Source organism: Oryzias melastigma, linkage group LG4 (genome assembly GCF_002922805.2).
Source record: "Oryzias melastigma strain HK-1 linkage group LG4, ASM292280v2, whole genome shotgun sequence".
Taxonomy (NCBI): Eukaryota; Metazoa; Chordata; class Actinopteri; order Beloniformes; family Adrianichthyidae; genus Oryzias; species Oryzias melastigma.
Window position 1 is genome coordinate 8448213 of NC_050515.1, and position 24898 is coordinate 8473110.

General features: G+C 36.5%; 2 protein-coding genes across 2 annotated transcripts in view; both read right to left on the minus strand.

Annotated features, from left to right (window-relative positions):
- The window catches only part of LOC112150951 (vitellogenin-1), an 8542-nt gene extending 5948 nt beyond the window's left edge, over window positions 1-2594 (minus strand). Inside the window, exons 1-10 of the mRNA XM_024279511.2 lie at window positions 2555-2594; window positions 2101-2121; window positions 1821-1972; window positions 1491-1742; window positions 1247-1408; window positions 1013-1161; window positions 769-919; window positions 504-661; window positions 231-396; window positions 30-155 (exon numbers count right to left, since the gene is read on the minus strand). Of these exons, the coding sequence (XP_024135279.1) occupies window positions 30-155; window positions 231-396; window positions 504-661; window positions 769-919; window positions 1013-1161; window positions 1247-1408; window positions 1491-1742; window positions 1821-1972; window positions 2101-2121; window positions 2555-2594 (1377 nt within the window). The remainder of the gene's footprint in view (window positions 1-29; window positions 156-230; window positions 397-503; window positions 662-768; window positions 920-1012; window positions 1162-1246; window positions 1409-1490; window positions 1743-1820; window positions 1973-2100; window positions 2122-2554) is intronic.
- Window positions 2595-12850: 10256 nt separating this feature from the next.
- On the minus strand, window positions 12851-22826 carry LOC112150953 (vitellogenin-1). Its single transcript, XM_024279513.2, has 34 exons — window positions 22772-22826; window positions 22264-22284; window positions 21982-22133; window positions 21640-21891; window positions 21392-21553; window positions 19892-20040; window positions 19650-19800; window positions 19390-19547; window positions 19128-19293; window positions 18929-19054; window positions 18625-18834; window positions 18309-18526; window positions 18121-18218; window positions 17920-18044; window positions 17727-17828; window positions 17526-17645; window positions 17247-17436; window positions 16994-17087; window positions 16733-16918; window positions 16522-16651; window positions 16247-16439; window positions 15771-16162; window positions 15627-15671; window positions 15457-15525; window positions 15134-15334; window positions 14912-15054; window positions 14708-14843; window positions 14504-14627; window positions 14230-14410; window positions 14051-14145; window positions 13867-13961; window positions 13570-13735; window positions 13111-13272; window positions 12851-13026 (listed from the first exon to the last, which is right to left on the minus strand). The coding sequence occupies exons 1-34, from the start codon at window positions 22809-22811 to the stop codon at window positions 12926-12928; spliced, it is 4953 nt and encodes a 1650-aa protein (XP_024135281.1). The 5' UTR covers window positions 22812-22826; the 3' UTR covers window positions 12851-12925.
- Window positions 22827-24898: the final 2072 nt, after the last annotated feature.

Sequence of the window (24898 nt, forward strand, 5' to 3'; positions counted from 1 at the left end):
AATTTGAAAAAAAGGAAATTTGTGATTACTTTAATATGTTCGGCAGGTGAAACATCTGACTCTGCAGAATATTTGGAAATCATTGTGCCGTAGCCGAGGAAGACGATCTCGCGCAGAACTGGGTTGGCATTGATTTTGTTGTCTTCGGTCAGGGTCTGAAACAGTGCAGATATTGAACATATTAGCAACTTTTGTGTATCTACAAATCATTTTCTTTATTGTATACACACCTCAAACAGCTTGATGGATTCAGGATTTGCTTTAACCATGTGAACAGCTGCAACCAAGGTTCTAACTGCCTCAGCAACACTCAAGTCTTCAGCCTGAAATTTCTCCTTGATGAATCTGAGAGCAGCGGTGGTTCCAGTGGCTGGAATAGCCTCTAAGAGCCAGAGTCTTTAAAAAAAAAAACATAAAATAACAATTAAAAACATGGACATGTTCAAAGTTTTCCTCTCTGACCGAGCTAAGAAACGAATGAATGTTCAATAATTGAAAGTTACCTGTGAGATGGCATATTTTTATACTTATTCCAGACCGCTTCCAGGTCTTCATAGCGGGCAAGACGTAAGAACTGAATCAATTCCCAATACTTCAAAGGAGCATGCTCATTGACCTCCTCTGCATTGTGGGTAATTAGATGATTCAGAAGCTCCTCGATCTAAATATTTAAGAGATGAAATTAGAAGTCAATGAATGCATGAAGTTTTGTATTTGTTTATGTCTTATGACTTTTCTGATTTATGGAAGCAGTTTGAGACAGTATACCTGGGCGCGTTCATCAGTGACCTTGGCAAGTTGAAATGGTGACAGATCAAACTCATTGGAGAACTCATACTTGAGAGATCCACGGTGATGATACTCAGCAGGGATGGGTGCAATAGGGGATTTCTCAATCTCAAGGAAGGACAAGGTTTGCCTTTTTTATGAAAAAAAAAAAATAATAATATAGTTAAAGATACAGTGAATGCTAGTAACACATTTTTTATATCCTAAGTTTGCTTTAACATACCTAGTTTCTGTTTGAACAGCTCCATAACGCTCAGACACAGGTGAGAATTGGATTAGCTCATTTACATCTGCCTCCAGGATCATGATTCCACTGGGAACTGGCTTCAAGACGTATCTGTATGATGTTGATCCTCTCAGATTTTTGGATTCCTTTGAACACAAAATGCATTGTTCCTTGCTTTTGCGGATTCCTGTTTCAAGGATGTAAGTGTTTAAGATATGTATTTGAGCTTACCCTCTGGCACTTTTCACATTTCTCAGTATATGCCAACCCCATATCTCTAGTGATCCTTTCCTGGCAGTGGTTCATGTCCTTAGTTTTAGTCAGGAGGATACGGTCAGCCTTCACATCTTCGTTGACAGAGTAAAGGGTCTTGCACACACCCTGAGTTCCAGCCTAAGACATACATTTTGTTAGTCAAGTGATAAAAAAATCATGCTCTAGATTCATTTTAGGGAGTCTGGCTGTTTCGACAAACCTCCTGCAGATCATAAACATTGTGTGTCTTCTTGATGTTGAGCTGAAGGATGTTAAGGAAACCTCTATAGAGGTTCAGCACCAAATCTGAGACTCCTTCAGGGGCAAACACTTTTCCTACAACACCATTGCTGTATTCAAACTTGATGGGAATGTTTAGCTCCGGTGTCATAGCAGCAGTCAGCTTGCTAACTGGCTCGGGATGATCCTTTGGCCAAACGCCGTTGTACTCATTGATCTTAAGTTCCAAAGGCTAGAATAAAAAATGGATTTAAATTAATAGATTGCATTAAAAAGTTAAAAACAGGGTTTTCCTATTTTAGCTCCTTACCTTCAGCATGTATGTGTTTTGGTTTACAGCATTAATGAGGAATTTGCTGGTGATGTTGAGTCCAGCTCTTGCCAAACCCTCATCAGGCAAACCGTTCATGATGGACGCCTCATACTTGTACACATACGTTTTGCCAGGAGAAAAATCCGGAGCTAGAAGCACATTTATGCCACTGTCAGTATTGTGTGGTTCAAAAAATTATCTTAAACATTTTGTGCTTAGTTAGAATTTTAACGTAAAAAAAGAAATTTTGAAAAAAAAAAAGTTCTTGTGAACTCACCAAAGTTAGGGTGTTGTCCGGCTGAAATGTATAAAAATAGACCTTCAGTTAACTGAAATCCTTTAAGTAGTTTTATCATTTTTTTCTGAGAACAAGATTGTTCTATTTCATTTATCTGTTCAATCATTGACTAAAAAGTGTAAAAGCAACTAATATGAATAAAGAGAAACCTTGAATTATGGAATACAATTAATAAAATTAGATTTTAACCAAGCCTACAAAGAAGGAAAACAAAAGCAAATGAAATAATAGTTGCAAGAGTTTCTAAGGAAACTTTGCTACACTTGAGTTTCTAAAGCAATTTCCTAAACTTCTAAACTTAAAAGTAATCTTGCAAATATTAAAACATTTAAAAGATTTAAGTAAGCAGAAAAAATTTTTACAAGTATAGAGAAGTCTAATTAGTAACTTTAAAATATGCGTAAAGTTTCCACAAAAGCAGCAATAGACTTACCCACTAGGGCCAGAGTCAGGGCGAGCACAACCGCTTTCATGGCTGAATGGGGTTGTGAAGATCTGTGGTGGCCAGCAGCCTTTTAAAGGCAAGCTCTGCGCTGAAAAATTAGGTAATAGCGACCAAGTGTAAATCATTGCAAAACTGATTGCTGCATTTGACATGACAAATGACCCACTGGTATGTGAAAAAGTTATGGTGGGCTTCATAAGTCAGGGTCACCTAAACTTGTTCTCAAAGTTGAGCTATATCTGCCAAGTTAAACTTGAACAAGCCGGTTAAAATGTTTATCCTGTTTCTTTATCTAGTTATTTTAAATATAGACAAAATTGCTCTATCCTTGTGTATTTTTTGACAGTGACAGGTTGTATTCTTTAACTATGTTAAATCTTAGTCTATAAGATATTACATTTGAAATGACCAAACCTCATTTTTACAGATCACAAGCAGTTTTTTATTAACTTCATGTATACCATATATATATATACTAGATACAATTTCACAGTTTCCATACGAAATGTATTGAATTATGACAAAATGCTTCATTTTTATAAATAAAGTTGATTTGATTTGATTTATTTTCTGGATAAGAACAGGCAACCGTACATTCTTAGTACCAAGGTAAAAGAACAAATATTTCTCACTGTCTTTTTTTGAATAACAATTCAAATCATATTGAATTTGTTTTTTGCAAACCACTTTTTCAAAGTACAAAGAAAAAAAAAAGCAAAAGTAAACATGACGAGTGAGGTTGTCGTGACTGGATAAAAAGTATCAAGGCTGATTGGTAAATCACACTGTTTGTGTGCTCAGTCCTGATATGGCACTGTGTTCATTGATTCTACCTGAAAAAAATTGAAACATTTTTTTCTACGGGAATACTGTTCAATACTAATAAAATATATAATTTTATACATTGTATTTGGAGTTTTTGCACTTTGTTGATTGTATTGCACAGCACTATTTAATATTTATCTTAATAAGTAATCTTAACAACAAGGAAAATACACTTTAAAAGCCATGTCTCTTTATATAAGCTAAGTTACAAAACTTTATTTTATTTCAATATATTTCAAATATACATTTCAAAATATTTCAAATATATTATCATGTTTCACCCTTTGGTACTACTTATTTTCCCTGTGATGGTAAATGGTAAATGGCTTATACTCCTTCGAGGGCCCAAAGCGCTTCACAGTCACAGTCTCATTCACCCATTCACACACACATTCACACACTGCTGGTGGCTCCGCCGCTGAACACTGGCGCCAACCTCCCATCAGAGACAATTTGGGGTTCAGTGTCTTGCCCAAGGACATTTCAACACATAGGGGGGAAGGCGGGAATCGAACTCGCTTCCGATAAGGAGTCGACCGCCCTACCGCTGCACCATGGCTGCCCCTGTTAAAAGAAAACAAAAAAATATTGTACTCCACGTGAATCTTTACCAACTTTTTGTATTGACGAAAGCAAAACTGGAATAACTCGTGACAAAGGCAGATTGACAAAAAATGACTTTTTTAGCAATAATTTGAGTTTTAAAAATGTACTTGTATGACAAATGAAAATCATACATTTATTTTGAATTCTTGTTCAGTGAATGCCTTTTAATAAAACAAACTAATAGAACAGGCATGGACACAATGATGATACTTTTCACTTAACATTTTATCATACTGCCTTTTGAGGCAAAATGTTTCTTTAATTGTGAGATTTTTGTATTTGTCAACAGGTATTTTTTACCAGGTCATATAGTGTCTCATGTTTAAAAGTTGTCTTCTTTTGATAGCATGTATCAGACTTTTCCACAAATATTTGAAAGGATTTACATCAGGGAAAGAAATGGCACTTCCAGATGGTTTAACATTTTGATCTTAACTATTCTTGAATGATTTAAAACGCAGTGTATAGGTCAGTATCCTGTTGGAAGACGTGGCCTTGTAGTAGAGTGTTCGGCCTGAGACTAGAAGGTTGTGAGTTCAAGTCCCAGCCCCCCGGCAGCTACACACACTCCTGTCAGCTTAAGGTGTCGCAAAGGTGTGTGAAGAAAAAGGGGAGGGGTGAATGGAATCGCTTCAGTTGTGGGTCTCTCCCAAAGTAATGAACGGATGTGCAATTTCCTTTTATCGGCTTCGGGTTTTGAAAAAAACAGCAGGTGATGTAGGCAGTAAAACAGCTGCTCTTTTTCAGATATTAATAAATAAACAATAGATCATTTGTTTATGAATGCATAGAAGTTTTGGGAGGATTTTTACTGATAGTGTTGTACATAATTAGGAAGACAAAGTAATGGAGTAATCTAAAGTTATTTAATTTAGTTTTTAATGTTTTTTAACACCTAAAACACATATTGACATTAATAGGGTTTAAAACATTCAAATCACCCTGTTTCACAAAGACATACACAGAACCTCACACACCAAACAATATGAACTTGTTGCATATAAATGATGCCAGGATTTTGACAGGATTTATCATTATAGAGATCAAAATATTGTAAATTCCTTAGAGTTTAGGTTAATTTATTCTGGAATAATATTCTTGTATGTTTTTATTCATATTTATGTTAAAAAATTAAGTTTTAAAAATCTGGCTTTAGTTTGTTCAATAAATGTTTATCCTGTTCTGCCCACAGCTTCAGGGGTGTTTTGGAATTTGGGCCCCCGTGCAATTGAGTTTGACACCCCTGTAATACAGGTGTTTAAAATTAATGCATCTGTGTTCATTTTTGGTTTGAAACGGCCAAATAAAAATAGAGAACACAAAACGATGTGGTTGATGTGTGTGGGTGTTTAGAATCGTGTGTGTGGATAAGGGGTGGGGAGGGTCTCGCCCGGGGTGTAAGCCAGTGTAGAACCGCCATTGACTCGACCTCTGATTGGAGGATTGTTTTACCTGCCCATGTGTTGAAGTGCCTTTGTCAAGACACTGAACTAGGACTGCCACGGTTAGTCGATTAGTCACAACTTTGTCGACTTAAAAAAAGTCGACAACTAATTTAGTAGTTGATTAGTCGTTTTTTACTTTTTCTTTTTTTTTTCTAAAAAATTACGATACATGCTTTCTAATGCTGTGTCTGCCGTTGTCTTTGTCACACATGCGGAGTAGTGTTATCTGGATAATTAATGATGTCACAGGAAGTTCTAGGACGACTTCTGTACAATAACAACACGCCAACGGAACTTGAAAGTGGCAAACATAAAAAAAAGACAAAGTGTCCAATGCAATATCTGCAACAAAGGAGACCTTGTGTTTCATGGCAGCACTGCGGCGATGCATGAGCACCTGAAGAGGAAGCACATTTTGATTGAGTATGATAATCAAAAGAGGGATCGCTGTCTAGGTAAGCTAAGCTAAACTAACATTAGCACAAACAGGGAGCAGACTTCTTGGCTAAATGTTTTCTGTGCATCCCTGCAACCTATACCCCATTGGATATACCCGCATACCCATTCTCACACAGGCGCCAACCTTCCACCAGAGGCAATTTCGGGTTCAGTGTCTTGCCCAAGCACACTTCGACACAAGGCGGGAATCGAACCTGCAATCTTCCGATCAGGAGTCGACCAGCGTTGAAAAGTTGAATACAGTCGTTAGCTCTCATCACCACAAAATGTACTTTTGTTACGTTTAAGTCAGTGAGACCAAAATATTATCTTTTTTAAAAAAAACAGTTTGTTTGTTTCAAAAGGCTGACCTGATTTGACTTAAGTCTTGTTTAATGCCAGAAACAAATGAAGGAAAGTAGCTGCATGATTCATTAAAAGTTGAATAAACTTTCGGCCTAATTGTCTGTATTTTTAGTTAGCATATAGCAAAAGCACTTCAGGTTTAAAGCTAATGATGGTTAAGATGTGTGTTTTACATTCAGTTTATGCATGCGGTGATTAGTCAACTAATCGGAGAAAAAAAATCGTGATTAGTCGACTATTAAAATAGTCCTTTGTGGCAGCCCTACACTGAACTGCATATTCCTCATGGTAGCTACAGGTTGAGTCACCATCAGCATATGTGTTTGCATGGGTGAATGGGACTGTGAGTGTAAGGTGCTTTGGGGCTTAATCAAGGTAAAAATGGGCTATATAAGTATACAACATTTAAGGTAGCCTTAAGAACAGAGCATAATATCCTTCATGCTTCACAGTACTGGGTAGTCCTCTTTTAAAGACATGCCTCTCTTGCCAGTATTGGCTGCTAAAAACCACTAGAGGGCAGTGTCAATATAGTAAATGATGGATGTTGATGGTGTATTTTCCTTGCATGTATTTCCCCAGACTTTGGTACATCTTAGAGACATAAAATATCTGTTTTCACATGGATGAAGAACCTTCATCAACATTTAGATTTTTTTTTTAATATAGCCAGTTTATATCTATCTATTGTAATTTTTAAAAACTTTTTTGATAGATACAACTGTTTTTTTTCATGTTTTTTTCTCAGTATGTGATATGTGTGATATGTTATGTGATTTCTAAATCAAATTTCAAGCAGTAATTTCACCCAAAAATATTTTATAATTCAATTTCACCTCTATCAAAGTTAAACATACACTTCTTCTTTTATTTTTTGTTACTGAATACAAAACAATGCCTTTTTAACCTAGTCATTGTTTGAACCAAGCTATGCTTCTATTATTTTAAGCTTTTTAGAAATAAATAAATAAATAATACAATATATATATATATACCAGAATAAACACAATTTAAAGATATTAGCAAGCAAAATGTATTCCCATTACCTAGTTAGCTTAATAATATTAATAACTTACATTCTTACATAAATTAAACCGTGTTTGGCCAAGTATAGAGCCCTGCTGTAAATCACATATATTCAAATTCAAATTGATTTAATTAATAAAGCACTTCTCATATAAAAATACATCTCAAAGTGCTGTACATATAGAAATAAACAGCACAATAAAACACCCTCTTGATATACCAGAAAAGAAACAAACAATTTGAAAATCAACGAAAATCAACCTCCTTATATATATATATATATGTGCACATACAAACTTATATATTTGAAATAAATAAAATATGTGTAAATAAAAATAAAAAAGAGGACCCTGAAGACGCTGTCAGCTCTGACTTCCTGTCAGCTGGGTGTCTACATCCTGACCTCCTAACTCAAGGAGCCAGAGCCCCGCAACCCCCAGCCTCCCGCCAGCCTAAGAGAAACCAGGGCGAGGGAACCATGGGGAAAAACAGGGGTGTTACCACCGGGCCGGAAAACAGATGACCCAGCTAAGAGTGAGAAGACACTAGTTTAAAAGAAAGATGAAGTTAAAGAAACAGGCTAATAAATAAGTTAAAATAAAGTAAAGAAGTAGATAATAATAATAAGAATGTGGTTCACTTTCGGCTTATCCCTTTCGGGGTCGCCACAGTGTAACAGCACCCACTGTTTTGCATCAGTGATTTGGCAGAGTTTTTACGTCAGATGCCCTTGCTGACACAACCCTGTACTTGAGGGGCACAGGGACCCAGTTAGGCAGCAGCGTCAAGGGTCTTGCCCTAGGACCCAATCTGGGTGGGGATCAGTGGACAACCCTGGGAATCGAACCCAGGGCTTCTTCGTGTCAGCCCTTCACCTAGCCCACTGAGCCACCCAGCCGCCAGATAATAATAATAATAAGAATAATATAAGAAGTAGTAATAATTCATAAAAACAGGTAAGACTAAGATGCCATATATAATATTATAAATAAAAAAAATATATGTATGAACATATATTTAGTGAAATAGGTCATATCTTAGGAATGCTTTTGATGGAACTGGGAGATAAGAGACTGATCCAGGGTGTACATGCTGCCTGGAAAGACAGAGGAATTAACTAGGATGTTGTTGGCATACTTGATCACATGTAGCTGAGTTTATGTGCTAGAATTCCTGAAACTTCAGATAAGTGTCCATTTCCTGGTTGAGAAACTTGACTTGGCCTTTAGATAGAAACAAAAACACAAAGACAAGCTAACCTTTACCTCTAGGAGATTGAAAAATCTTTCCCAAAAATAAGCCACAAATTAAAGAACACAGTCCCATGCAATGTTCATAGTAGAATGCGTATTTGGAGAGCACTAGGTAAATGGCCGATCCCACAGGGATACCCCATTAGAAATCTTGGAGAAACTGTTAATGTTTTAAGGGAAAGGTGGGGTTACCTTTCATTCAGTTCAATTCGATTTTATTTATATAGCTCAATATCACTACACAGTTGTCTCAACAGGCCTCACACCAGTAATTGTACAAAAACATAAAATCAGTCATAAAATTTAAAGAATAGTTGATTAGTAAAAACTAAACAGACTAAGTTAAATTGGGCATCCTTGCCCTTAGACCCTCCTTCTCTCCTTATAACAGAGAGAACAGTGATGAAGTCTATTGTCTTACTGTGACAACAAATTCTCACTCCCAACTTGTCACATATGGATGTATGGCTCGGGCCCTCTCCGCGTCACTTTTTGACGTATTTATCTCATCATTCAGCTCAAACAGTAGAGGAGTAGCAATTTTTTGAGAGCAGGTCTCCAATTCACGATGACTAAAATGTATCAAAGATAATATCAGTAGGTATTTTATTCTCAATGGTGTTATCTTTGGATCTGTAATTTCTAGCCTAAATGTTAACTTTCCCCCTGCTCACCCCTCAGATTTCATTACAAATATATTTTCCAAGTTTTCATAGATACAGTCAGACTTAGCTTTGGTGGGTGGTGACTTTGACTGTATCCTAAATCCTCTACTCCCCCTTAAAGCAACCATCCTCTCTAATCAAAGCAAATCTCTACAAGCTATAAAAGAAGATTTGGGTTTTGTTGACATTTGGAGAACGATGCACCCCTCAAGTAAGGAGTACACATTTTTCTCAGCATTTTTCTCATATTCCTTAAATGGGGTTTTACTTTGTTCTATTGGTTGTATTGTTATCTCAGACCATGCTTGTATTAAACTTGATGTTGCAATGGACAAACTGAGACAATTGAGACTAAACAGCATTATTCTGAAAGATCACACAGTCCTGTCTTTTTTTTTTTTTAAAGGATAACTTCACAGTATTTCTTTCCACTAACTCAAAGTACATTGAGGACTCTAGATTACTATGGGAAACATGTAAGACACATGGCAGAGGTATTATTATCTCGTTTACATCTGGTAAAAAGTGCCAGAAACTCAAAACATAGCAAATGCTCAGCTATGAGCTTAAATTGAAGGAGAGAGCATATATTGAAACTCCATCTCCTACTCTATTGAAAGAAATAACAACTGTCAGACTCACCTTGAACAATTTACTTACACAACAAAATTTTGTTTTGCAAGACAAACATTATTTGAACACGGAGATAAGCCAGATAAATATCTGGCATATCTTACAGTTGATATCTCAGTCAATTGCAGTAATGTGACATTACAGGAGGCGAAAGGAAGTGGAGGCAGGATTTATCAAATCTAGGGAGGTGGAAGGCCCCGCCCTGATGAGTGTCTGACAGTTTACAAATCAATCAGAATTTTGGCCTGCTTAAAGGGGCCATAGCATGATTTCCTTCAGCCTTTCAGAGTAAACTATATCCATATATATGATTATGTATTACCTTTGGACCACTAAAAAACAAATTATTTATGAAATAGTAGTTATATTTTGTGAGTCTTTTCATACCCAGAAGTAAAATGACTCGATTTCTGAAGCTCCCCCTACCGCTGTGTGTAGCTGCATTGCCCCTGAAGTCCACTTCATGACGTCCTCCCAGAGAAATCCCAATGTCTGTATTTCTCCCACAAAAATAATCCAAAGTTCTTCAAAGATGGATGTACATATGATATATCTGCCTTAGTTGGCCTGGCCATGGCTACACACACTTCACAACACACGCAGGACGGGGAATGGGGGGGTGGGGTCTTAAAGGATCGCTGCTTCTAAAGTAAAAAAAAACACCAATTTGAGCTGGAATTTATTGAAGAAAGGACACAACTGGAAGATATACGGTATTTTGCATCTAAAATGAAAGTTGTTTTGCTAATCATCATTAGCTCAGTGGAATAAATTGAGTGTTGTGTTAGTCTGAGGGCGGAGCTTTCAGAGCAGACTTTTCCTGAAGGGAGCAGCTGGGATCGATCTTACGTCAGCACGTTTACACCCGCTCGTTTTTGTGTATGGGATGGGCTGCTGCAGACAGTTAGAGGATTACTCTTAAATGCATGAATGGGTCAAAATACCACTTTGGGGTAAGCCGTCTATAAGCATGTTACGTAAAACATTGTCATCTATTTCCCCATCTCTATTATGTTAACTTAGAAGTACTTGAAAAAAAGAACTGTTTGTTCTCATTAGTGATGATGATTGGAATAATATTTGGAATACACAAACACAATTTTAGTGTGTAGCAAAATTTGATCCATGCAATAAAAAAATATTCACAGGATGCAGATCTTACCAAAACGCAGGCATGGCTTCAACTCTAATTTCTCTCTCCCCACGTCCTGGAAGTGCACAATAGAAACTGGAACTCTGACACATTGTTTTTTCGCTTGCTTAAAGTTGCAAAAGTATTGGTCTAATCATCTTTATGAGATACAGAAGATGTTGGGACAGCACCTGGATCTGGATCCTTTGTCTCTCATTTTGGGACTCCTGAGCAAAAATGCAGTGTCTAAAGAAAAGACTGTACCAAAATCTCAACACTGTACCTTGTTGACTTACTACAACAGTAGATCAGTGAAAAGGGGCTAACAGTTTAGGGATGGCAAAGATTGTTACTGGACTTGGTTCCACTGGAATACCAAACAGGCATAATACATGAAAAGACAGACTATTTAATTCTTATTGGAGTCCTTATTTTAGATATGCAGAACCTCTACCATTCTGTTAAGAGTTTTTTTTTTTTAAATCCCGGTAATGATCAGAAAAATGAGTGTCTGAGTCAGAGATCACACTTGAACATCAGAAAAACAACTAAATCTTTCCACACTCCATAAATGTAGAACAACTCTCTGCACCTAAGCAAAGGTGCAGAAAGTGTATTTATAAGGTACCATCTATGGATTGATACTAGAATTAGATGGAAAATCAAAATTTTAAGAAGGATTATCAATATAATTAATTTCTGTTTGGTAGGCCAGCTTAAATAGCCAATGAGTTGCATATGGCCCTCAGGCCGTAGGTTTCCCACCCCTGGTCTAGTGGAATTTAACAGCAAGCAGACAACTTCTATCTTAATTTTAAGTCTGAACAGCATTTTATGTGAATAGATCATTCGAACCCCCTCAGTCTGAGTTTTTTTTTTAAGTGAAAATGGTTTCATTTAGGGAGCACCAATTAAGTTTAATGCTTAATTTCTCTATGTTTAGGCCTGTTCATGCGTGATGCGTCTGTGTTATTGAACAAACAATCAAGTTTAAAGCAAAACTTATACGGACAAGTCTCATAATTTTTAATACATTTTTAAATACTTTATCTCCATTTTCACAGCCTTGGAACGTTTGTAATGTTTAGAGAAAGGTCAAAACTGGATCAGTACATTTACATTTGACTCCAGGATCATGTTCAGGAAGTCTGTTCTTCTAAAACCACATATTCTTGACACAATTCATTTGAAGCTTACATGAGTTAAATTAATTTTTTGCAGCGCTTATTTTAATGGTTTTGAGTGAAAAAAAGGACAGATAAATGTCATTCTTAACACAGGTAATTCAACATTTTCCAAGAATAACTGATGGGTCTTACTCTGCCCGTGCTTTCAGTCTTAGAGACATTCTGATGTAGTGTGTAAAACTTTTCTTTATACTTATACAGCTGGAAATGCATTAATTTCCCAATGGGAAGAGAATTAAATTGACATACATTTTCATTAGATAGTTTTATATTGTGAGATTTTAGGTAGACATTCAATAATTTTATTGTTTTTCAATGGAGTGGTAAAACTTTACACTGACATTGGGGTTGTTTCCTCCTGTTTCTTTAGGTCAGTGTGAAAACCAAAGTCAATACATTTCTGTACGTTGTAACAGAGAGGCCAGCCGTCTGACTCTGGATGTTGTTCACTTGTGAACGTTTTTTCATGACTTCCATATATTGTCTCCTCTTACATTCAATGGCTTCAATGACATTTTTTGCTTACTTGTCAGCTAGAGAGAAAGTAAAGCGAGTAACTCCCTTCGGTCCTACATTTTATGTAAAAAGGTGGTTAGCTAGTCTTCTTCTTGATCCCCCTGGACTGTAATGAGTCTTGCAAATCTCCATTGTCCTTTTAATGTTTATATCAGTAAAAATGTGACAGCCTAAACAAATTAGAGTTAATGGTTTGTTTTGACAAATGTTTATTTCTGCCTAAAACTGTAGTAAATGCATATAGTCCCTGAATGAAACACTCCTTTATTAGGAACATTGAGCAGTGCAGCTGCAGGCAAGGTGAGCCTCTGTAGAGTCCCTCAGGTCAACACTGCTGTCAAAGATGTTACTGGGATCCCAAGTGGAATCTGCACATATAGTATAAAAGGAAAAATTAAGAATTATTTAGGGATTGGTCTCTTGTATTGTCCTACATTTTGAAATCCACTCACCAGCAGCAAAGCACTTGAAGCCAACATTGACAGCGGTGGTTTTAACTGGGGAGCAGCCAGGCAGACAGCGCAGTACTGGTTCAACAGAGAAGCATGTGGAGTCCTGACCATGGACATTAACATTCTTCTCCAGTTGGATGGATTCATACTTCATGCGGCACTCTGCATGAAAAGAAAGCTGTATTAAGACATAAAATGCAGTTGAAAAAGAAATGTATATGATGTCAAATGTAAATATTCGCTTTGTTAAAATTAGCTCACTGTTTGATCAGATTCAGCTATCCTTTCTCACATTTTCTAATGTAAGTCCCAGTGTAAGAATGTACAAATTAAACCTTTAATCTAAATGTTAACTCTTACTGCAGCATCACACATTTAAATCTACTAATTATCTACATTTTTAATCCGTATATATTTATATTTGTTAAAAAAGAATAGTTACTTCTGTGTCAGCCTCACCAGTGTTGTCTTTGCAGCTTTCTGCTGGTAAAATCCAGGAAAGAGCGAAGCTGACAGAGTTCTTGGCTAAGCGTCCATTGGGTGAACGATAATCCTGTCTGACTTCCCCATCAGCCTTTCCACAGAGCCCACAGGTCTTGCCTTTCATCCAGTCAGCGATTTTAATCTAGTTTGCCCAATAAAATGAATTAATTAGTGAATAGTGATTGTAAAATATAACCTTCACTATAAAAACTTTTCACGGTGATCTTGTTTTCTCACTTTAATTGGCTGACAAAACAATTAACGTGAGCTTACCCTCCAAGAGGTCTTGTTCACATAGACTTCATGAAGTCCGTGGCCGGCTGCGTACACAGAAACTCCCTCCTCACTTTCTCTAATCTCAATGGAAGCTGTTGAAGAAGTTACATAAATACCGGTAAGCAAACAAAAAGGTTAATAAAAAAAAAGCCAAAAGGATAAATACGGTATAGGTAAAAACCTGTTGGATGCTGGTATGGCAGGCTGGTGAGAGGTATTACCATTCCATTGACCTTAACATACACCTCACTCTCCTTGGGGTATAGATCAATGTCTCTGTAAGAAGAAAGGCACAAATCTTTGTCAGTTAAAGGCAAGTTTTATTTTGGAATTTAATCTTGGAATTTTGGAATAACTCGCATGTCAGCAATCTTGACGTTAAAGCGGTTCTGTCGGGTGGAGTCTTTCATTTGTAGGACCATGAATTTCAGCTCCTCAGTACAGTCTTGTGTGAGAACCTGGTAGCAAGACTCTGGCATCTTGTTCATGTATCTCCTGTTGTTAAATGTTCTGAGTGTATTGTTGTAGAAACTGCATTCAGCTGTAAACATATCAATTTTGTTTTTCTTTTTTTCTTTCAAATAACCAATCTTATGTAATTCTTCAAATTCTCAGCAGTAATGGTAGTGCTTACCTGCAACAACCTTGACAAAGACATAGTGGACTTTATCAATAACCTCCTCAAAGGGGGTAAGGGTTTTGAGCTCTTGAAGTGGAAGGGTGATGGGAAGATGTAAAGTCATGTTATAAGAAGTGTGCTGTGGATAGAAAATATGTGAGTCTTTTAGAAAGCATCATTATATTGAATTAAATCAGAGAGTCAAATGACTTAATATACCTGTGGTGTTTTTGCGATAAGCTCAACGGTCTTTTCAGATTTTGCAACAACAGTGAAAGAGAGCTGCCTGGTGCTGTTTGCTCTCTTTGCTTTTATCAAGTCGGCCAGCATTTTATTGGGCATGTAGTCATAAACCCTGTAATTAAATCCATGTGTGAGATCTTAAATTGAGTATTACAATTGTGACAATAAGAGTTTTCTTACTTTTCTCCGTAGAGCTTAACGTAAGAGGGTAGTTTTTCCCAGGACAATCTGAGGCGAGTGGCAGGACTTGAACTGACCAGACCAGTTTCACCAGTGATCATGGTGCTGTACTCCTTGCATTCAGCTCCCCAAGCAAGCTTAGCCTATGTTAAAAACAACAGATATGACAATAATATAACTGAGTCTCAGTTATTTAATATTCAAAATTAAACTATATCTTACCGTGATTTTGTGTTTGCTCAGCCAAACTCCATCAGCACACAGCTTCCAGTTGCTTTCAGACAGAGGTGAAAGGATGATCTGAAGTCTGGCGTTTGGTTTGTCAACATAAACAACAACCTGGTATCCCAGGTCTTTCTGATTAGCTCTAACAGCACGCACACTGACAACAACAGCAGCATCCCTTTCGTCAAGGAATTTGTTCTGTTGAGAAAAGTTCAGTTAATTGTTTTCTAATCACATATAACACATCACATGATAACTTAAATACAATTTAATACATCTTTTTAGTTTTAGTTTCTTAATTTTAATATCAAATCATTTACCATTGTGTGAATGAACTCAAAACTGGAGTCACTGCTTCTGCTTCTAGAACGCTCTTCTGATGACAAAGTCTGCAGCAATGATATGTTTAGTTTAGAGGACACAAAGATAATGTCACAAAAGAGCTTAACATCTCTTCCAATAATGTAATGTTTATTCTACGATTAATTACCTGGTTCTTGTGGCTCTTCCTAAACCTGTGAGAATAGGCCTTTTGCTGTGGAAAAACAAATGTTTTCCGTTTCAACATTGGGTTGGTGGCTACATTATTGTGTAATAGTTGTTTATTGCAATGGAATAGTTTTTCAATTTCTACCATTGAACGACGAGCACTGTCGCGAGAAGAACTTGATTCAGCACTGAGCAGTGAAGCAAGGCTTGACGCTGAGCTTGATCTCGCTGAATTGCTGAAGGACATTGTGGATGTCAATCTGCTGCTGCTGCTGGTGTGACTGCTGCTGCTACTATGATGTGAGGACGAGATAGAGGATGAGGACGAGGATTTGGAGGAATGCTTTGAGGAAGAACTCCTGCTGGAGCTTGAGGAGGAGGATGAAGTGTGGTTTTTATTTAAAGCCAGGATTTTGTTGAGCTTGGACAGCACTGTTGCTGCCCCATCATTCAAGTTAATTTGCTTAATGATCTTCTCTGCAGCCTTAGCTCCAACTTTAACCTCCATCTCCAGTCTCTCCACTGCTTCACCTTCAACTGAACACAAGAACAAATGATCAATAACAGGGTTTTACCTTTGCTCCTATACAACACACAAAACATATTATTTTCATTTCTTACTTGGTGTTATAGAGAAGGAAGCATTTTGACTTCCAATCATTCTGTATAGGGCAGTATCGTGGATAAAAGCAGCATTTTCAGTGGCAACTTTGAAGCAGGCTTTGAGTCCAATGGCACGGTACTTGGTACAGTATCTCTTGGCTAAGAGTGGAACCTTTTGTTTGACATCTTCTTGAAAATTTTCTAATGATATCTATAAGAAGAAAAAAGTATTATTGAAAAGTGTGAATCACAGCTTAATAATCTAAAAAGTTGTAATGTTGGACCAGACTAACTTCACCAGAAGATTCCTTGTTTGAAAAATTCTGGCTTGTGCTGGATCGCATAACCTTGTAAGGTAAGATTGGAGTGATTCTTTCAGCTGTGGGATCCAGTACATTTCTTATTACTGCAAAGGTCTCAACACTGTTGAAGAGTTATACTATTAAAAAAGGTTCTATATGTTAGCGTTAAAGAAGCGATGTCTTTATTTAGATGGACACCTACCTCCCAGCTGTGATGTTTTCAGGAGCAGAATCGGGAAGTGCTTCTATCTTAAAGTCACCCTCTTTAATGTGAAGTTTTGCAGAGATTTTGGAGGGCAGTGTTGAGTTAATTTTAGCCCTTGACATAATAAATGCATGGTAAAGAGGACTGTTTGTTCCCATTATTGCATAGGTGTCCATAGCGAAACTAGGAGAAAGACATTTTCAATGTTGAGAAATGAATCAGTTTTTGTTTTGAAAATAGTTGATAATTAGAGTTTACCTGGGTCGGATCTCAGTCTCAAGCTCAATGTCAGTTTCCAGAAGGCGGGAGAGAGGAAAGTCTTCAGGCAGACGTGGTGTGAGTGTTGGTTTGACTAAATAAGCAAAAAAAAAATATTCATTGCCGTTTTTCACAGAAATGTTTTAATTTTAGGGACTTTTTTAAGGGATGGTGGGGGGCATTGATTTGGCATCAGAAAAGCAATTTTTCTGTATTCTTTTTTTATATTTTGGGAGACATTTTCTTAAATTACCTTTGACAGCAGCTGCAGCCACAGCTGCAGAATAAAAACTCAGCTCCAATGAAATACCAGAAGTAGTAGGTAATATGCGTCGTATCTCAGTAATCATCACAGGCATTGTATAGTTGAAACTGACACCAGAGAGTAGTAGAGTTTTCAGAGCTTTTATGCCATATTTCTGAAGAGATGGTCCACTGGCAAGCTGTAGAAAGATGGAAACATTGCACATTATGTAGTTTCCAAACTTATATTGGTCATGAAGTTTATACTGTAGAATGAATTGTGTCGTACCGCAATAGCCCATTCAATCATGGGTTTGTCAATGTTGGCAAAGGCGATCTCTTGTCCGAACAGCTTGACATAGCAGGAAACTAAAGGTTTATTGTTGGGCAAAGACTTCCAATGTGACAGCTGTGGACAAAAGAAGAATATGATGCTTCATTATTTGAAACACTACATAGAGAATTTGTGTCTTTGTGACTTTAGACTTACAGCCTTGATGACACGTTTCATCTTAGTGATCCTGTCAGCACTGTTAAGACTTGAAGGGTTTTTCAGAAGGGTCTCTTGCAGTCCATCAGTTCTCACTCCAATCTAAGAAAACAATGAGCAATATGCAATGTATAATTAGGCCTTTTTTTCCTACACTAATTTTTTTTTTTTTTAGGTTTTAATTCTCTCACACCTCCAGAACATCAACAGCAGCTCCAGCAAAGAAGGCTTTTGTTTTGGCAACAAGAGACCTTGGCAGGAAGGTAGCAGCATCGTTGATGTAGAAAGCGGTAGCAGCAGAACCAAGCATAAAAGAGCCTGATGAAGTGTATTATCAGATTTTGGTAATTAAAAGTTTGTAAAAAAGTTTATTTGGGGATGAAACCAATCTTACTGCTATATGCTTCCCCATAGACAGCTTTGCTATAACGTAAGCTCAGTCTGTCCAGCTTTGGACTCAAGATCTTCATGGCAACATTGCATGCTGCAGCCCTTTTAGAAGAGAGACCGACAAGCATTGGTCCAAACATGTAATACACTTTTAAATATGTCAGGATCAAGAATACAAATCAGGAGTCTTACACTGATGGATGAATTATTGAAGCGCTCCTGCTCAGGGACTTCATGTGAGAGTATGTGAAGCTGGCAACCTGCAAATTCTCTTCTGACTTAACAGCATTGGCGAGGGTGGAAACCAGGGCCATTGAAGGATTGGTCTCAAACAGGACAATGCATGAGAGCATACGAAGTTCTGGGTCAAGAGCCTTATCCATGTAGAGCTGAAGAGCCAGTTCCTGGACCTGTGACCAAAGAATAAAAATAAAAATTACTTAAATTTAGCTTTAAACTCAATGGATGAATGGGATATTTTGAATTTGTGAGTAGTGTATGAACTCACCATTCTTGGTTCTTTTTTTGCAATGTTCCTCAGAGCCATGATGGCTTCAATATGGACTCTAATTGGCAGAGATGCAGCAGCAGTGCCGTGAATAGGCATAATTTTTGTGATTGACTTGAGGCTACTAGGGTGTCCTGCATTTCCCAAAACCTTCACATACAAGATGATGTCTTCTGTTTCTCCCTTAGAAACTGCCTCTGAGAGATGCTTCTGAATTGGCCATTGTGGAAAAAGGAAAATTGATTATTGTTTTTTGCCTTTTTAAAATCCCTAATAAAAAAATAAAAATAAAAAGAGAGATTACTTTTATATACTCGATAGGACAGACGTCTGACTCTGCGCAATATTTGGAAATCAATGTGCCGTAGCCGAGGAAGACAATCTCGCGCAGAACTGGGTTGGCATTGATTTTGTTGTCTTCCATCAGGGTCTGAAACAGGGCCAATATTGAACATGTTAATAACTGTGTGTCAACAAAATCCTTTCCTCGATGGTGTACAAACCTCAAACAGGTTGATTGATTCAGACCTTGCTGTAACCATGTGTACAGCTGCAGCCAAGGTTCTGACTGCCTCAACAACACTCAAGTCTTCAGCTACAAATTTCTCCTTGATGAATCTGAGAGCTGCAGAGGTTCCAGAAGCTGAAACAGCTTCCAAGAGCCAGAGTCTAACAAAACATGAAGTAATAAATAAAAATGAGGTTATTTTCATTTTTTTTCTTCTCTGAGTAAAGACATTGAACATTTCAATCTTTGAAAGTTACCTGTGAGATGGCAAATTTTTGTACTTGTTCCAGAGCACTTCCAGATCTTCATAGAGAGCAAGACGCAAAAGATGAGTCAATTCCAAATACTTCAGAGGAGCTTGATCATTGAGCTTCTCGGCATTCTGGGTAACTAGATGATTCAGAATCTCTGCGGTCTAAGTTTAGAGACATTTGTTTCAAAGATACACAGAAGTTCCACAAATGTTGCACATAAATTCTAAATTTCCCTTAAGTTTGGATTCTGTTTGAAACAGTACCTGGCCCTGTAAATCTTTTATATTGACAAGCTGAAGCGGTGTCCACTCAAACTCATTTGAGAACTCATACTTGAGAGATCCACGATGATGATACTCAGCAGAGATGGGTTTAATGGGGGAATTCTGAATCTCAAGGAAGACTAAGGTTTGCCTTTCAAAATAAAAAAAATGGAATAATACAGTTTTGAAATAGTAAAAACTAATTGCACATTTGTTTTACATTCTAAGTAAGTGCAACATACTTGGTCTCTGTTTGAGCAGCTCCGTGACGTTCAGACAAAGGTGAAAACTGGATTAGCTCATTTACATCTGCCTCCAGGATCATGATGCCGCTGGGAACTTGCTTCAACACATAGGTGTAGGATGCTGAACCTATCAGAGTCTTAGATTTCTGTCAAGATAAGATTGTGCGAGATTCACCTTATTGTCATTTTTCATTAAAAAAAGGCAAAAAAATAAAAATAAAAAGCCATTTGGGTAAAACTAGAAAATACTGTAGAACTAGCAATGATAGAGTTCACAAACATATCGGGTGGAATCTGGCTACACACCCAATCGATGTAGTGGCGAAGTACAGTGAATTATTTTACTCTGTTTGAGTCATGCCAATGATGCCTATGTCTCTGAATATAGCAACTAACCTGGAAGGGATGTGTTTACATTCAGTTATGCTTCTTTTTTACGTTTTGGGGGTTAAAATAAAACCCTATTCTTTTAAACATCCCTGTGTCCACCTGCTCTTCTGGTTGGTCTTTAATAGTCCCAAATTGGGAGTGGAGTGGCACTTATATGTTGATGTAAACATGTTGCAATGTCTTATTTTCTCTTGTGTGACAGAAAAAATGCTGGTGTAACCTAGGGTTAATTGTCTATTGTTGTACCAGTAGTGAAACTCACCTGTAAAAACGGAAATATATATATATATATATTTACAGTACACATTGCCCCCAAGCCTAAAGTATGTGTCTAGAGGCTACTTAAATTGCAAACTGGGAACATTATTGGGATTATTATAATTAGTGGTTAAACGATTAATCGATGAACCGTTTTCTATTGCTATGATCCAATCAGATCGAGCTGTCTGAGAGAGCTGACCTACACTAAAAAATCTTTTCAAAGTAAGATAAATCGATAATCAAATTGAAATACCAATTGCATTGAGAAATGGTAGGTTTATTTCACTATAACGTTTAAAAAAATGACCACATTTTATCTCAGCGGACTATATACATGATGGCAGCAAAAACAGATCATTACAGTCCTATGTGTAGAAACACTTCGAATTTTGCAAAGACGTGGCCATACAGGGTGGCATAGTGTTCTAATAATGTTTAGTTTGTATTGTTTTGATGTGGAAAAACAAAGGGGGCTGAACTTTATGAACATAAAATGTAAATGGATTTGCCATTAATTCTTGTTTACTTCTTGGTTTGTAAACATTTAATTTACACTTGACAATCTTGCCAAAAAATACAATGAATCTGGAAAACTTCACACTTGGTGAATTTTTGGCTAAAGATGTCCTGAATCGATCTTTGGTCGCAGAATTGATCGAATGGGATTGTTTAAAATGGACCAAAATTTAAAGAAAATCAAATCGGCAACCACAACCGTTGAATCAAATCGTTGTTAAAATGAATGGTTACACCTCTAAAAACCAATGGTACCAACATTGTATAGTTCCTTGTTTTGCAGGTTATTTCAAGTATGGATGCATGAAATAAAAATAAGTTTAAGTTTACCTTCTGGCACTCATCACATTTCTCAGTGTATGCCATCCCCATGTCTCTATAGATCCTTTCCTGACAGTGGTTCATGTCCCTGGTTTTGGTCAAGAAGATTCTTTCAGCCCTTAAATCTTCGTTGACAGAGTAGAGGCTCCTGCACACACCTTCAATTCCAGCCTGAGAAGCACAACAGTTGTTTTGTCAAGTTAAAAGTCCTTGCTCCAAATATCTAGAGGAAGGCATTATTTGAAAATTTGACAAACCTCATGCAGATCGTAGACGTTGTGTGTTTTCTTGATGTTAAGCTGGAGGATGCTCAGGAAGCCTCTGTAGAAGTTCAGCAGTAAATCTGAGAATTGTTCTGGGGCATACACCTTTCCTACAGCACCATTCTTGTATTCAAACTTGATAGGAATCTGGAACTCTGGTTCAAGAGCTTCAGGAATATTCTCAACTGGTTCTGTACGATCCTTGGGCCAAATGCCATTGAATTCGCTCATCTTGGGATCCACAAGCTACAATTAAAAAAGAAAAAAGACTTAAACAGGCAACATGTGTGTAAAAAAATAAAATAGCACTTTTTAACCCTAAAATGAGCTTCTTACCTTCAATGTGTATGTGTCTTGGTCAAGAGCACTGATGAGAAATTTGCAGCTAAGATTAAGTCCTGCTCTTGCCAAACCCTCATCAGGCAGACTGTTCATGATGGACACCTCATACTTGTATACATAAGTTTTGCCAGTAGAAAAATCAGGAGCTGGAAGCATAGTAATGTCAATGTCAGGAATACATTGTTCAAAAAAGCTTTATAATAATTTATGATTAATTGGAATTTAGTTTGAATTATTTGTGTAACAAAGGTTTTACAAAATTAGCTGTGAACTCACCAAAACTAGAATGCTGTCCAGCTTAAAGAAAAAAAAGATAACAAGTTTTTAATTTATGTGAATTTGTAATGTAATTTTTTCCATTGTTCTTTAGATAAACAACACGTTTTTTGTAGATTTATCAATAATTACATTTGTAAAATCTATATTTTTAAATTAAGAGAAGACAATGAAAATAGAATACATAAAAGCACAGCCACTATATAATGATTACTTGAAAATTGAAAAAAAAAGTTTAAGTAAATAAATAAAATAAAGCTTTTGATGGATATGCATTCAATGTTGGTATATTAGTTCATAATAAAAATTGACAGACTGGTTTTCCAGACAGTTTGGTCTTTTAAAGTTCTCATCAATCATCAAAACCATTAAAATGCTATACATAATGCCGAATTCATAATTAATAATATCAAATATCTAGAAGAAGAAATAGTAATTATATAGAAACACTGAAAGTGGCACATTCAAAACCTTAAAAACAAATTTCACAACAGCAGATTCAACTTACCCACAAGGGCCAGGCACAGAGCTAGCACAACTTCCCTCATGGTTGAATGGGGCTGTGCCCAAATTTGTACTGGCCTTTTAAAGAGAAGCTGTGGTCTGAAGAATTTTCTACCGTAGGCCAATTGTAAAATATTGCACAACTAACTGTTGCATTGGCATAACAAATGACCTATGAATCTTAAATTTTTGATTGATTAAAAATGTTACAATACAATTCAACAATCGACCTTGAAATGTTTAATAAACCTAAAACAAATATGCGAATTTTCTCCTACAGACACTATTGATTATTTACAGAATTGCTTGACTGCAGATATGTACTTGGTTAAAATTCAATATGTTTATAAAACATGTGGTTTTATTTATGACCATTTTTTTTAGTTCTTTCAACCTATTGCTCTTTCTATTTGTTTAAATTTAAAATCTTTGTAATATAATAAATCAATTGTGAATCAGTTAATGAAAAACATGAATCTGATTTGTTAATATTTACAATCTTTCAGGCTTTAAGTATCCAGAAGTGTTTGAGTCAACTCCATATTCACACAGCTTTTCTAAGTCACAAGTTTTAGTTGTGGATCTTCTTGCCCTGCGCTTTGCAACTTGTTTTGGGTGTACTGGTTGATAGTTGATGTTTTTATATGTTATTGCTTAATTTGATCTTCTACGACCAAGGGGGCTGCGGCAACACATCCAGGGAGTACCCCACTTTGCCAAAAAAATGGCTGATATGTGCTCCAACAACCCTGTGATCTCGAAAGGGATTACGCAGGCTTAGAGGATGAATGGAGGGATGGGTGGGTGAATGGATGAAGGACCATTCTGGGCAAACCCCCATTGTTGTTTCTTTTAGCATCTTAAACAAATTCAGGAAAGCAACACCACAGATTTGTCTTCTAAATATTTAAAGTTTAGATATTAAGTGATTGTAAAAACATATTACCTTGTTTATGTGATTAATCAAATTTCCCTAATACTAAATTTCTAATAAAATTAGTAAAATAACTCAAAATTAACAAAAGTTTTAATTCAATTCATCTGACAGCAGGTCTTTATCTCTCCTATGAGGTATGAGGTGCCAAAGTTGAAAAATACTGGATGTATTTATTGATGGACATACAAGAAAATCACATGATAAAAATATGTGATGGTATGGCAACATTATCTGAAAAAGAAAATCCAACTGCACATAAAGATACCCTGTTCTTCAAAAAACAACTATTCCTGACAAACTACAATAAAAATTTACACTTCTTGAAGGTTTTTTTTTTGCACCCCCCCCAATGGTTTTGAAGGGAAATAGACCACATAACTGATGAATTGTCAGTGTTTACATGTGTAATGCAACGTGTTTCAAGATAACTGATGACTCTCGCTCTGCCAGTGCTCCATTTTTTATACATTTTTATGGAGTATATGTATCTGCTCTTTAAATCATTATAGATTAAAAACTGTAAATACATTGCTTTCACAGTAAATAAAGTTTATATGAGAAAGGAAATTACATTTTCAAACATCTTTGAGTTTTGTAAAATATATTTAATGCTGTGAGATTTAAAACATACTGCAGAGTCGAGCCCTTTCCTAACCATCTTCTATTTGGTAAAAGTTTGCTCGAAAGCAAAGTCTGGTTTATTGGTTCTACTAATTTTAGATAGAAATGCAATTGATGCCACACCAGGAATATTGATTTTAGGTGAACACAGACGTTATCCCTCATGTTTTTCTTCAAAGGTCACATAAAAGGCACCCTGACATTGGGATTGTTTGCTTCTGTTGTTTATTTTTGTCAGTGTGAATTATAAGGTCAGTTCATTTCTGTCCGATGGAACAGAGCTGCCAGCCATCTGACCCAGGATGTTTTTTTTTTTTATTAGTGATAGGTTACGCACAACTAGCATATATTATTTCTTACTATATTGAAAAACTTAAAGAAGAGTCTTTCCAGCCTTTTTTTAATACTTCACAGCTAAACAATAAAGAGGGGAATCAATGCTTTACATTAGTCAATTGATTGTTAAAAAAATAAAATAAAATACTGAAAGAGGTTGGCCTTCCTCTTTCTTGAGCATTCAGGAGTGTAGTAAGTTTTTCAAAATGTCACCAGTGACATGGTAAGAACCACAAA